General features: G+C 31.2%; 2 protein-coding genes across 2 annotated transcripts in view; one reads left to right on the top strand and one right to left on the bottom strand.

The window, feature by feature from the left end:
• The window catches only part of HELRODRAFT_100028 (hypothetical protein), an 8,723-nt gene extending 4,667 nt beyond the window's left edge, over positions 1 to 4,056 (top strand). The window contains exons 8-16 of the mRNA XM_009020073.1: positions 272 to 409; positions 1,088 to 1,203; positions 1,494 to 1,645; positions 1,973 to 2,062; positions 2,316 to 2,440; positions 2,511 to 2,665; positions 2,935 to 3,024; positions 3,306 to 3,370; positions 3,646 to 4,056. Coding sequence (XP_009018321.1) covers positions 272 to 409; positions 1,088 to 1,203; positions 1,494 to 1,645; positions 1,973 to 2,062; positions 2,316 to 2,440; positions 2,511 to 2,665; positions 2,935 to 3,024; positions 3,306 to 3,370; positions 3,646 to 3,802 — 1,088 coding nt within the window. The 3' untranslated portion in view covers positions 3,803 to 4,056. The remainder of the gene's footprint in view (positions 1 to 271; positions 410 to 1,087; positions 1,204 to 1,493; positions 1,646 to 1,972; positions 2,063 to 2,315; positions 2,441 to 2,510; positions 2,666 to 2,934; positions 3,025 to 3,305; positions 3,371 to 3,645) is intronic.
• Positions 4,057 to 5,834: 1,778 nt separating this feature from the next.
• On the bottom strand, positions 5,835 to 6,450 carry HELRODRAFT_79780 (hypothetical protein; the record flags this gene model as incomplete). Its single annotated transcript, XM_009020074.1, has 2 exons — positions 5,835 to 6,001; positions 6,348 to 6,450. The coding sequence occupies 2 exons, from the start codon at positions 6,448 to 6,450 to the stop codon at positions 5,835 to 5,837; spliced, it is 270 nt and encodes an 89-aa protein (XP_009018322.1).
• Between the last annotated feature and the right edge of the window lie 9,455 nt (positions 6,451 to 15,905).

Consider the following 15,905-nt stretch of genomic DNA (forward strand, 5'->3'; position numbering starts at 1 on the left):
GGGCGGGGTTTTGAATAAATTAGTGAACTACAGTGTGGCTCTCAATAGATTATAAACAAAAATAAATTATGTTAATGAGATACGCACTGATGTGGATCGTAGTTAATTCTTTATATAGGCAAATGAAAAGTTCTGTGTTTGCTTTATCGCATGTTTTATATATAATATTGTATACAGACACTTATGCGTATAAGTTTCTATGTAAGTTTACATAATTTATGTCAATTTGAGCATAATAATGACTTAAATTAACATAAATTATGCAAATGAGCAGGGTTCAGATGCGAGGACCACAACAACCCTCCGGATTTCTTCATGGACGTCATAACGGAAGGAACCTCCTTGCTGTTGAAAGCTGAAAAACAAAAACAACAAAATAATAACAAAAATAGTCATGTGGTCGTAATCGGTAAGGCATCATCATTATCAGCGTCATCATCATAGTCATCATCATCGTTATTATTATTATCATTATCATCCTAATTATGAAAATCATTGGTATGACGTCATCGTCTCAATTCTTACGTAACCATCATCGTCATCGTCGTCACCGTCATCTTCCCCCTCATGTTACCGTTATCATTACGACATCTTCATCTTCATCATCATCATTTTCATATCATCACCATTTTCATATCATCATCGTCATCCTCTCATCAGCATCACCACAGATGAAGGAACACATTCGAATGAGTTTCATCATCATTTTATATCATCGTCATCATCATTTCCATACCACCATCATCGTCTCATCATCATCACCACGGAATAGATGACGGAATAGATTCGAATGAGTTGGACGAGGAAACCATTGGGGACGTGAATGCATCCCTCTCCGATTTATATTCCCGATCGCAAATCAAACAAAAGTATGCAATGCTATAAACTACAAATGATGTCACCGTGACGTCATATTAAACTATCACTCACATACACATGAACACACACACATACTTTTACACAAACTCACACATACTCACACACACACATCGCACACGTACTCCCACCTTCTTTTACATAAAACACACACACACACACACACGTACGTACGTAAATATATACACGCACGCACACAGAATAGCTGAAGAACTAGACAATATAGAGAGGGACCAGGGTTTGCAGCGCTTCAAAGACCCTGGACTCGATCCAAACAGCCAACAGAAACAACTTAAACTGGTTTACCCTACGTCACCTTTGGTCCAGGTTTGGTATAACAATATGATTATATAATAATTATAATAATTATAATTATAAAAAAAATTATCATTATTATTATTATACGATAAAAAAGGAATAAAAATAATAAAAATATTAATGGTGAGAAGATGATGATGAAAATGAGGATGAAGACAGAAAATGATGATGAAGACAGAAAATGATGGCTGATGATAACATAACAAAATAATGATAATAATAATATTATTATTATTATCATTAATTATTTAATGATAAACAAAGAATAATTATTTTTATTATTAATTGTTAACATACAGACAATGTACGTCTGCGCTAGAACGCTCAAAAACCTCATAAGGAACCCCCAAACGTTCGCCTTACAGATTATGATCAGCATATTTTTTGCTGTCATAGTTGGTGTTATCTACCTACAACTTGGTGATAAGTTTGACTCTGCTATTCAAAATAGGTAAAAATACTTGTATTGTATTGTTTGTGTTGTTTTTTGTTGTCGTGTAGTCTAGTGTATTGTTTGTGTTGTATTGTGTTGTATTGTAGTATATTGTGTTGTGATGTAGTGTATTGTATTGTAATGTGTTGTATTATGCTATATTGTATTTTATTGTATTGCACTTGTATTGTGTCCAGTGGCAGTTCTCCATATATTCATAAATGTAATTTAACATCTTTCATTCATACTACAACTAATTAATTAATTAATTAATCAATTAGAATCACAATTTCCTGGTTTAATTAGATTAAAATAATTACAAAAGTTAATCTCTTGAAACAACAGGATGGGAGCATTTCTGTTCATAGTAATGAACCAGGTATTCAGCAACATGTCCGTCGTCGAGCTCTTCATCAGAGAGAGACATATCTTCATGTCGGTATTTGTGTGGTAGACTCGAACACGCACGCACGCACACACACACATACAAACATACACACATATACATTTATATGCATACACACATATACATTTATATGCATACACACGCACATATATTTATATGCTTACAAACACATACGCACATACGGTCTATTATTTTGGTTTTAACCTACATACAAACATATACTTACACATACAAACATATACACACGCACATACAAACATATACACATACAAATACACACAGACACGAAAGTGCTTCAGGTTACTACAGAGTTTCGTCATATTTCTTCTCGAAAGTTCTCTGTGACATCATTCCCATGCGTGTCTTGCCCGTTACCATATTTTCCCCCATATGCTATTTCATGATTGGTCAGTATAAATAGATCGAAAACTTCACGTACACACACACAAACGCACGCACACACAAACAAACAAACAGGTCTTCAACCATCAGCTGATAAGTTCTTCATCTTCTACTTGACCTTATTCTTGACCTCGATGGCCGGGGCCAGTGTGGGCATCATGATAAGTTCATCCGTGTCCGTCCTCACCGTTGCTAACTTAATTATCGTTCTCATTTACGTTCTCATGATGGTTAGATTGCGAATGAATTAGTGAACGAACGAATGAATGAACGAGTGACTGAGAGAATGAATTAATGAACAAATGAGTTATGAACAAATGGGTAAACAAATGAATTGACGACTGATGAACTGGTAAACGGATGATTAAATGAATTTTTAAATGAACTCATGGATAAACGAATAAATGAACGAATGATTAAATAAAGATATATTATTATTATTACAATTCATAATAATTACAAACATAAATAATTAAATAATAATAATAAAATGGTTCAGTTGTTTGGTGGGCTGTTGGTGAATCTTGAGACGATGGCGGACTGGCTGAGTTGGCTGCAGTACCTTAGCATTGTCAGGTTTTCTATGAACGTTAGTTATGCTGGTTTCCGTCTTTCAGTGAATGAAAGAATGAACAAATGAATGAATGAACAAATGAATGAATGAACGAAACAGAGACAAAAAGAGAGAAAACGAAAGAAAGAAAGAAAATGAGAGAGACAGACGGAGAAAAAGTCGCTTTATGACCAATAAAAAGATTGAATAAATGAATGAACAAAAGAACAAACGAATGATTGAATGAACGAACGAATGAATGAATAAATAAATTTGAATAGATAAATTAACTCAACAAATTAAACCCATAAATCAAGGCTCTATCGATAAACGAATTGAAAGGACTCGTTCTCAAGAAGACCATCAATGGGACAGAAATTACGTTAGTAATGTTAACTCTAACTTAAACTTTATGAGAATTGCAGTCAAAACACACACACAAACACACACTGTTATTATATATATTATATATGTTGTTTTTTTTTCTTTTTCAATCGTTTTTTTTCTTTTTAATAGTATTGTAGATTTCAATGTTTATATAATTACGATAGCGCCTTTGAGAACATTTAATTGGCGCTATATAAGTTTCCTATTGATTGATATATATATATATATATATATATATATATATATATATATATATATATAATATAACAGTATCCGTGGAATCGGGGAGGAGTTTTTGCAAAACCAAGGAATCAAATACGAAACGGATTGGGATTTTTGGCAGAACATTATGGCTCTAACCATCATGATTATTGCATTTCTTATCCTGGCATACGTGCAACTAAGAAGAATGAAGAAGCTTAAGTAATCAGCTAAGCGTCTGTGTAATTATAATTATTATTAATGATTATTATTAGTTTCATAATTATTCTTATAATTGTTGTTTAATGTTACGTCAAAAATGTCGGTCGTTAAATTGACTGCCACATTAATTAACTGATCAATTAATTGTAACTTCAACCAATTAGTCAAATCTAATCACTCAATTAGAATGATTGAAAGAAATTATTACGATTATATTTTTAATGTAATTAATTGTGAATAATTATTATTATTTTTAAGAAATTTTTACGTTTTTCTTCGGTTGTCAGCAAAATACTTTAAATAGGGTATGTAAAAATGGAATCGTGACAAGAATAGCATAGTATAAAACCGTTTTTTGCTTCATTCTGAAGTTTCGTTTTATTCAAAAAAATTTGAAAATATTTAAATTCAAACTAAATATGTACAACCATGAATATATATAATTATATCTTATAAACCCATATTATATAATTATATCTTATATTATTACATCTTGTTAAACCTATATTATATAATTATATCTTATATTATTACATCTTGTTAAACCTATATTATATAATTATATCTTATATTATTACATCTTGTTAAACCCATATGCACGAAAAACAAACGAAGCAAAGCAGAACCCTATCAGCTCTTTACATTATTTAACTTGCCATCGATCTTGAAGTACAATGGAATTGGCAGTGACTGAAAATATAATTAATTATCATTATTATTTTATTATTATTTCTATTATTACTATTATCTTATCACATTATTATTAATTATAGTATAATCATCAAATAATAATATAATAACAATAATAATAATAACAATAATAATAACGCACATCAAATGGTGGACCTCTCATGTACATCAGCTGTTTCAACGTCGTCCAATCATCGTCCGGGTTATAAAAGCGATCACCATCATCATCATCTTCATCCTTATTATTATTATTATTATTATTATTCATCATTATCATGATAGATATCATATTTTCGTTGCCATCCTCACTACTGTTGTTGGGGTGCAAAACTTTCAAGATGAGTCTCTTTACGTGAATGACACATGCTCTCTCTGAACATCTGAGGAATTTACTCTTTAGCTGCTTTCGGACGGGAAAAATAGTAATAATTATTAATAATTATTATTATTTATGTTTATTTATTTTTATAATTCAATAATAAAATGAGGAAAAAAAATCTACAACAGACCGTTTTATTTAACCTCTGCTCTACATCAAGACTCCAGTTCAAGTCTTCTAAATTCCTTATATGGAAGAAAGAAAATAAAGCTCTATGTTTATAAGGATGATTGAATGAATGACGTCAAACTACATAAACACACACACCTACACACACACACACACACACACACCTACACACACACACACACACATACCTACATACACATACAATCATGTATGCAAACAGACATAAGCACAAAAAACACAAAACAGTCAAAACATGCAATGATATAACCAAACAAACAAGCATTTACGCACAAATCTACACGTACACAAGCACACACACATACACATACACACAAACCTGCAAAAATTTAGTGAAAAACATATAATCTTATCATTATAATAGTAGTGAGCCTTCGGATTCAATGGATCCATGTTATTCACATTGCTGAAACCTTTGTGTTGAATGAAGGGTAATTAGTAATAATGTAGGCATTTAAGGTTGCTATAGTTCAGTTCTCATTCATTTTCAACACACCCACACACACGCACACAGACAGACAGACACACACGCACATACACACACATACATACACACACACATATACATACACATACATACATACATACATACAAGCATACAGTTATTATAGTTGTTAGTGGTGATCATTGATGAACCCACTCCTCCATCATTAACTGCATGATCTCCATAATACTCATCCATCCTTTTAGATTCATCTGATAAGGAAAATTAAATTAAATAAACAATAAATGATATATAAAAAGAATAAATTAAAAAATAAAAAATATATATATATCTAATAAAAATATGAAGTCAATTATAACAAAAGGTAATAATTAATTATTTGAATCTACTTTCATAGAGGCCAGGTACCAGCTTGAATATAATGTCCTGAAGCACTCTATCCGGTTTCAAATTCAAGAGTGGCTGAGTTTCATGTACTTTTAGGCCACACTGGGGACAACATTTACTCGTCTGTAGGAATCTCACTATACAACTTTTGCAGACTGTATGTACATAAATTAGAGAAAATAATTTTGAAATGAAATATTAATTATGGACAGAATTTGAAGTGATGATTTTTTTAGTGTTATTAATGGCAGATGATTGCAAAATGAATGAAAATAAAATAAAAGTTAATTAACTCTTGATTCAATTAAATAATAATAAATGAATAGTAAAATTAGTTGCTAGAGTTAGTTATTTGTATAAGTCTAGCCTAGCCTAAATAATCTAACTAAACTAACATAATTAGTTGCTTGATTACTATTACAAAATAAAATTCAAATTGAATAAATTAAATTTAAATAAATAATATAATATAAAAAAATGGAAGAAAGGAAATGAACTGACAGGTGTGCAAGCATTCTGTGATTGTTGTAGCCTCAATGAAGTAACCAGCACACAGCGAACAGACGATGTGGGGATTGATGTCTCGAATTCGTAACTTTATCATTTGAATTTTTTAGAGTTTTTTGATTCCATTGTTGATTAATGATTCCAATAAACAAATTTTAATAAATTAAATCTAGGGTGCTTGTCTAAACTAAAGTCAGCTAATGTTCCTACAACAAACGTTTCCTTAACTCCTCACCCTGCAAATCTAGGGTGCTTGTCTAAACTAAAGTCAGCTAATGTTCCTACAACAAACGTTTCCTTAACTCCTCACCCTGCTGATCCTAACCAATTCAAAATTATTTCTAAATATCATGACTTAAAAATAAAATAAATTTTTAATTATTCATTATTTCCAAAAAACAAAAACATTGATTTAATTAACTATACTTTTATGGCTTAAAACTGAACGTTCGCTAATGAACGTTTGCTAGATTTTCCCTGAGTCCTTAGGTTTAGAAATGAGTCTTCTTAAGTTTTAAGACTTTTTAAAAATTAATGTTAAGTTAATTAAGTGTTGTAAAAAGACTTGAAAAGAAGTTAAGAGTTTTATAATTTATTTTTAATAAGACTCCTTAACTTAACTTTTAACTCTTTATCACTTTACTTTCAAAATCGGCAAGATATATTATTAATTAACCCGACATCAAAATTACTTAACTAGTGCTCTAGTTTTACAAATACGTACATAAAGTAGTAGAATTTTATTTACAAATGAAAATACATCAACACATTGGATTGCAGATTAAAATAAAATTAAATAAAAGTGTAAAAGTAAATCATGGCAAACAATTTAAAAGTAAACCGAGGTAAAAACTTTAAAATTTGAAAAAATGTAAATTTAGTTTAAACATATTTGAATGAGTAACAGAGCCCCAAGCGGATAACCGCAATACAGATTCAAGTGCGTTATTTAGAAAACCGCCCGCTAAATTGAATAACCAATTTTTACGTTTGTTTGCTTATATGTACGTGTGTGAGAATGTATGCGTATTTAATGGCCAAATAATATCCATTTATAATGTTATATGTGCACATTCAAATTGTACAATTGTGTTATGGTGTAGTCTCAATTATTTTGAATTCTCTCAGAAAAATTAAAGCTTTTTACTATATACTAGTTACCATTATCAACAATTTAAAAAAAAATTCAATTTGATTTCATCGCGATATCGATGATGATGATTTTGGCCTGACTGATTAAAAAGCATCAAAGAAATTTTTTTAAATAGGATGGAGAATTTGTTACAGAATCGTTGGAGGAAATGACGTCATGCTAGCGTTATTCAATACTTAGTGTAATGTATCCCTTCAACTTCCACACCAAGGAAACAAGCTTTTTCATAATCTAGAAAACTGGTAGGCATAAAAAGAAATAGGTTACGAGATAGTTCAATTGAAGGGTAGCTTGTTTATATAACGAATGAATGGAATTACTTAGCAAATAAAACCATGGAATTACATAACTTATATAATATATATAATTCAATGAATAAAACTTGTGTATATGTTTTAATTTAATTAAATTTTGAATAAAATATTTTAAAACTCGCTCGCGTTGTTTCTCTGATAACGATATTGGGAATATTCGTATATAAAGCGAGCAAAATTTAAATACAAAAGTGCTTATAAATCTACGCATATTGGGTCAGCTTGGCTTGGCTCGGCTTGAAATTGGATGTTAAGCTAGGTGTGGTCTCAAACTATTTGTAATTCTCCAAGAAAAATTTGAACAGTGTGCGAACATATGTAGCACTGATTACTGTTGCTTTATAATGAATTTATCAGTGATGACGTAAGTACTCAAAAAATGTACTTAAGTATAAGTACTAAGTATTCAGTAATAAAAGTACTTAAGTATAAGTACTAGGTGCCAAAACAAATTGTGTACTTGATACTTATAAGTACTAAGTATAAGTACTAAGTGCATAAGTACCTAAGTACATACCATGGTTAATTTGAAGTATTTATAAATTTATTAAACTCAGAAATCAACTCATTATTTACAGTAATTTATTTACATCAATAAAAGAGTTTGTTCTTTTTGAGTAAAAGTAAAGTTTCAAATGATTCATCACTTAAACGATTTCTTTTAGGAGTGAGAATCATTCCAGCCTGGCTAAATATACGTTCCACAGGTGCTGATGATGGCACAGTGGTATTGTACTTCAAAAACACTTGTGCGACAGCAGGATACCTAAGGAACAATAATATAGTTGTTAACCGAAATAGCAAATTATTAATTTGTTATTAATACTTGAGAATAAAAATGTATTAGAAAATCAAGCATATACATATTATACATATATAATATATTACAGAAAAATATTGATTACCTTTTGAGTTGTTCCATATCATATGAAGGATCACTAAGATATTGCAGTCCTTCAACTTTTTCATTCGATCGTGATTCGGAACTTGGTTCGTGGAATCCATAAAAATCTGCACTAGTACAACCTCTAGTATTTCTGTCTTCATAAACTGTTGAAGAATTGCTCATTCTGACCACTTCTGCTAGAAACAAGTCTTCAACTTGCTCACGAACTGATGATTCTATCCACCTGATTTTAAAAAACGGATGGCTGATCGAAGCCACAACAAATGCTCTCATCTTGCTGTTGCTTGAAATATCTTTAAAGTCAATTATATCGCCAAAGCGTTTATCCATGCCACATTGAAGAGCAGAAACAAGAGCTGAAGTGTACGATGGAGTAAAAGATTGCAGTTTTCGCTGTATAACAAATATAGTTGGTAAGACAGCACCAAAATAAGACTCCATTGAAACCTCACCTTGGAGCTTGTCCAATGCTAGTGAAATTGGTCTCATCAGTTCCAACCACTCATTAAGAAAACTCAAATCTATATTGCTGAACTTCGGCAGCTGCAAACGTTCCATCACAACATTTACTTTATCGCGAAGACTATATATAATGCTATAACAGTCAAATTCAGAATTCCAGCGTGTCCCATTCGGTTTGGGTATTGTTCTGCCTAAGATTTCATGCACAATTTCAGCAGCTTTTGAACTCAGGTGTGATGCGGTGCTGAGAGAGACACACTTACTGGATACTGATCTATATATTCTTTTGTAGTTTGAATCATTATTCAAAGCTTTACTTGCATCAGTTGTAGCAAGCAAGTTTAGAGTGTGTGAAAAGCAAGATACATGAGAAGGAAGATAAATTCCGGAGCTTTCATCTATATTACTTTCCAAAAACTTATCACCAATCTCAACTGGAGTCATTTCTGTATCATGTATGTTGACATTATCTTATTTTTGCTTAAAATTTTTCTGGTACTTACAGGAAAAATTTATTACTTATAAGTACAAGTACTGAAAAATGTACTTAAGTATAAGTATTTAAGTGCAGGCTTCCACATGTACTTAAGTATAAGTATCTAAGTGCTGCATTTGTACTTAAGTACGTACTTAAGTACAAATGTACTTAAGTACTCGTCATCACTGGAATTTATATACTATATATATATATAAACAAAGCGAGCAAAATTTTAATATAAAAGCGCTTATAAATCTACGCATATTGGCTCAGCTTGGCTTGGCTCGGCTTGAAATTGGATGTTAAGCAAGGTGTGGTCTCAAACTATTTGCAATTATCCCCGATATATATATATATATATATATATATATATATATATATATATATATATATATTATCCCCGATATATATATATATATATATATATAAAGTAACTAGAATCCATGTATACAAATAATTAATAAAACTATATGTTTATATAAATAGCAATATAGCAGATTCAACCAGCCAACCAGAATGTTTCAAAGGCGTTCGATCGTTGACGTCAATTTAGTACGGTTAGCATTGTGGTTAAGACTGTATAATAGTGTAGTACATACATTAAATAAGTTTTTTACAGATGTGAATAATTGAAATGATGAGAATGTATGGCTGAAACGAGTATAAATAGGAGCTGAGATAGCATGAAAATCAGATCAGGCATTCTGCCTCGCTTAAGGCTTGAAGCGGTCTGCCTGATCTCGTTTATTTTATTTATTTTTTTATTTATTTTATTATATAGAGTTATATAGAGTTGCGCTGGCTATATATGTCTGCCTGTGGTTTGTATGTTTGTATTTTGTATTTTTTTAACTTTAGGTGGGTTCTTTAGCGGTTGCTCATAATTACATACATACATCATGTTTGTTTGTGTGGTAGTATTTTATGTTCTGTTTTACTCCTTTTTCTCTTTCTTCATGAGTCTTGAGTTAAGTTAATGAAACATAGGTAGGTGAGATTGAGATTAATTTATTATATAGGTAGGCTAGGGCATAAGGTAATTTAGTTACATAGGTAGGTTAGAGACTTCTATTCTTTTACTCTTACTTGGCGGTGTGTTTTTCGTTTTGTGTTTTTTTTTGTTTTGTTTCACACCATACACATAACAGGTACGCGGTGGATCCTGGTTTTAGTGGGATTTTTATTGATTGAATGTGGTAGTTTGCATGGTTATATAGAGTTTGCGCGGTTATATAGAGTTATATAGAGTTTGCGCGGTTATATAGAGTTTGCGCGGTTATATAGAGTTTGCGCGGTTATATAGAGTTATATAGAGTTATATAGAGTTATATAGAGTTATATAGAGTTATATAGAGTTATATAGAGTTATATAGAGTTATATAGAGTTATATAGAGTTATATAGAGTTATATAGAGTTATATAGAGTTATATAGAGTTATATAGAGTTATATAGAGTTATATAGAGTTATATAGAGTTATATAGAGTTATATAGAGTTATATAGAGTTATATAGAGTTATATAGAGTTATATAGAGTTATATAGAGTTATATAGAGTTATATAGAGTTATATAGAGTTATATAGAGTTATATAGAGTTATATAGAGTTATATAGAGTTATATAGAGTTATATAGAGTTATATAGAGTTATATAGAGTTATATAGAGTTATATAGAGTTATATAGAGTTATATAGAGTTATATAGAGTTATATAGAGTTATATAGAGTTATATAGAGTTATATAGAGCATAAATCCTATATAGATACCTTTCTTTGAGGTTCTTTTCTTTGCCGACCGGTCGGCTTCTTTGCGTTTCTCTATTTTCATTTAAATTAAATAAATAAGATTTTTCCATTCATTTAGGTTCATTCAGGTTCATTCATTCAGGTTGAAGCTTCCATAGGAGTTCATCGGGGAAGATCAGAATGGTTGTGATGTTACGCTACGTTCATTCATTCAGGGGCAAAAAATGCACGCCTGGCTGGGGTTCGTTTTACGGTTTCTTTGCGGTTCTTTTTGCCAGTTGGCTGGCTTTTCCGGCTGGCGGGTTTCACCGCGGCTCGTTTCTCTATTTTCATTTAAATTAATTAAATAACATTTTTCCATTTCATTCAGGTTGAAGCTTCCAGAGGAGTTCATCATGGAGGATGTCAGGCTGCGTTCATTCATTCAGTGGCAAAGAACACACGCCTGGCCGGGATACGTTTTATTCTTTTTTCACTGTTTTTCTCTGTAATTTAACATTAAGTAAGAATGCTCACACGCACACGCTTACATACACAAATACATTAAGTAGCTATATAGGTAGGTTAGATAGGCATAATTTTAATTGTAGGTAGGATAGATAAACAGCATCCAACACTAATGTAGTTGAATAGGTAGGCGCGTAAGTTTATCGCTTCTTTTTTTCTTGCACCAACATTACATGCATCAGCGTATTACACACACGCACACACAAATACATACATAAACACATATGTTAGTATTTGAGCGTAATTTTATTTTCATTACACATTCTAATTTATTATTACTAAGGTTGAGAGTAATTTAATTTTATAGGTAATTAAGGGCAATGATGTAATATAAATTAAAACGCTGTAAGTGTATCGATAGGTAGGCTAATATAAGTTTTACATTATTATTATTATGTTGGAGCCCAAGGCATTACGTAGGTGGTGGGGTGGGCGCCGATTGGCTAAATGAATTGGGCTCTTGAGTTTTGTAATTTTAGGTAAGCTAGGACCGTAATGTAATGAATAGGTAAGTTAAGGCTACGTTGTAACACATACTCATTAATAGATTTAGGGTTTAAGTTTTATATTATTATTACTAAGTTGGAGCCCAAGGCATTACGTAGGTGGTGGGGTGGGTGCCGATTGGCTAAATGAATTGGGCTCTTGAGTTTTGTAATTTTAGGTAAGCTAGGGCTTAATTGTAATGAACAGGTAAGTTGAGGGTACGATAGCCGATTGACTCTGGATTTCAAAGTCTCTTGTCAGAGGTAAGCCTTGGTTGCCAGTGGTGAACCGGCAATGGTTTACTATCCGGACGGCAATGGTTTACTATCTGCACGGTAATGATTTACCATGCGGCATGGCCATAGTCTACTACCCGCACGGCTTCCGGACGGCAAATGGTTTACTATCCGCACGGCAATAGTCTACTATCCGCACGGCAATGGTTTACTATCCGGTGCCCTGGCTGTCGGTGAGCCTCTGTGCAAGGAGGGAGAAGGAAGGGGGACTTTCGACTATCGTACCATTAATAATATATATTAGTTAAGGTAATTGAATAGGTAGATAGGATTATTTTTATTAAGCAATTTGAGATGCAGGCACTGCTAAGCTTTCTGATGAGAATCTTCTTTATCTTTCTTCTTCAATACGGGCTGTGTTTCAACAACAATCTCGAGGAGGACTGGCATCAGCTTTGGAGGACAACGTAGGAACCAAAAAGCATTTAACATTCTGTCTTTTTCAAATGGACGACGGTGAATTTTTTTACATTTCACTCTTTATTATTTTAAAATATTATCTATTTGCCATTATTTTCATTTTATAATTTTTTGCTTTTAAGATTTTAACATTCATTTACTACTAATAAATAATAAAAAAAAATATAATAAAAAATTTTGTCTACAGAATGATGAGAGGTGGGCAGTGGTGGGCGTCAGCACGTTTCAGATTGTGGTCTCTCTTGATGATTTACATATGATGATGGTGGTGTAGGAAGAATCAGCTCGTTGGCTGTTCGACTGACACTTTGCAGTTCGGATGACATCTTGTGTGCCGACCAGATGGTGATGGTCGGTGCAATGGAGTACAGTAACGAAAATTTTTGAAGTAAGGTTTAGTTTCGTTTTTTTATTTTTCCCCATTCATTCATTTTCTCACTCAATATTTCAAATTATTTAATTGACTAATTGATTCATTCTATTCATTCGTTGATTCATTGATTGATTAATTAATTAATTCATTCATTCATTTTATCTATCAACCAATCATTCATTCGTTTGTTCTTTCGTTCTAACATTCATTTACTACTAAGCCAATAAAAAAATTTGTCTACAGAATGATCAGAGGTGGGTTGTGGTGGGCGTCAGCACGTTTCAGACGGTGGTCTCATGATGATTCAACAATATATCAAGATAACAACAATAACAATAAAGGCTATTCGGTTCGTCTCAGATGATGGTCGGTGCAATGGATGTTTGTCCGTAGTGAGAGAAGAAGTTTCTGGAGATTACATGCGCGCACATTTACACACACACATCAATACAACACACACATACGCAACATCCATTCATTCGGTGTCGTTGTTGTTATGTTTCTCTTTAACTTTCTATTCTCTTTACCGGACTTTAATTTAATTCGTAGGTAAGTTAGGGGTTGAGATGAGTCGAACAATCGTAAATAAAATAAAAACGTTAAAATATGTAAAATAAATTACTCTAAACATGTAAAATTTCTAGAACGTGAAAATACAAATTTGTAAGTAGGTAGGCGAGATGAGTTAATCATTATAGGTAAGCTAGGGCCCTGAGAGTAATTTAATTGTAGGTAGGTGACTGACTACTATATTTCGACTTTTAGCTATTTTTTATGTGTTTGTTTTTGCTTCATACCATCACACCAACAAAACAAAACATACTAAATTTTTTTTCGTCGTCGTCTTAAATTTTACTTTTTTATAAACAGTTTTTTTAATAATGTCTTTCTATTTATTTATTAAATGTTGACTGGTTTCAAGTTTTTTTTTAATTTGGTTACATAATTTTTGGTATTTCTTGATTTACTTTGCATATATGCATGTATAAATAATTTCTTTTTGGTATGTTGATTTAGCCATTATGATATGCTGTGAACTGTTCTTACTAAATGTTCATGTTACGTGGGTGATTATCCTTCGAGAACTTCTAAGGAGTGCATTTGATGATAGAAACAAAAAGTTGATTGAACGTTGAAGGCGGCTGGACGATATAATCAGATAAATGTTTACTCTGAGTTCTGACATACATTTTAAGACTTATAATTTGTTTTTAATATTTTAATTGTTGACTTTTTTCAATAAAATTTAAAAACAAAAAATTGTTGAGTTGAATTTCGTTCTAAATTTTATACCTGAAAATAATCGAAACCGAAAGGGAATTGATTTTATAACATAGGACTAAAACATCATCACTATATAACAATAAATAATAATAATAAATATTTTTTTAACGGTCGATATTTCGTTATATTCGTTTGTTTAAAATCCGAAATTTTAAAAAATTCACATTTTTTTATTTTTAAATGATATCTAATAAAAGCAAAGCAGCCATGTGTCTTTCTTGCTTCATTAAACTCCGAAACTGTTGGTAGGTATGTTCGATTGAATGTTTGTTGGCGCTCCAAGAAAACCTCGCAAATATTTTTTTTAATATATTTTTAAAATTTTCTTTTAATTTTTTCATAATTCAATATATATAAGCACACGTATAACCAGCAGCATCATTTAGAAAGTTTAAATTTTTGAAATACCAAATTTAAAAACATTTGCATTAGTTAATGATTAATTAAATCGCAAACTTATAAGAATAAAAAAATTCATGTCGGTCTGTAAGTTTTGCATTGCATACGTATAGATATGAACAAACAGAGTTTAGGCTACGAACAAAAAAGAGCATCACCAAAATAGAAACTAATAATTCAAACAAATAGCCGAATAAGAATAATTTAAGAGTAAAAATAAACAGACATAGCTACACATATTCAAGTTTAAAATAATGATACAGTCCACCAAGCAGACCACAATATAAATAATCAGTTCAATTGTATTATTATTTAAAAAGGCAAAGATTTATGATATATGTAACGCGCGCACGTAAATACACATACACACACATAAACACACCACACAGACATATACACACATACACTATTCATAAATATACTTCTATACAAGCTAGATAACATACAGAAATATGAAACACAATTGTAACAGCAAAACATTAATCAACGTATTTAACAGCAACAACAAGAACTATTTAAAAATTAATTTTACAAAATTAAAAGCAAGGTGATATTGTAGATTAATGAAAAAACGAACAAAGGCCTATACATCTGTGTACATAAGTGTGCGCGTGTGTGTTAGAGTTTTATCATTGTTGAAAATAATATTTCATTGAGTGATATAATAAACACATTATAAGTGATAAAGTTTTTGAAAAAATTTTAAAAATTAGTTTAGAAAAAATTAAT

This window comes from Helobdella robusta (genome assembly GCF_000326865.2).
Source record: "Helobdella robusta unplaced genomic scaffold HELROscaffold_26, whole genome shotgun sequence".
NCBI classification, from domain to species: Eukaryota; Metazoa; Annelida; class Clitellata; order Rhynchobdellida; family Glossiphoniidae; genus Helobdella; species Helobdella robusta.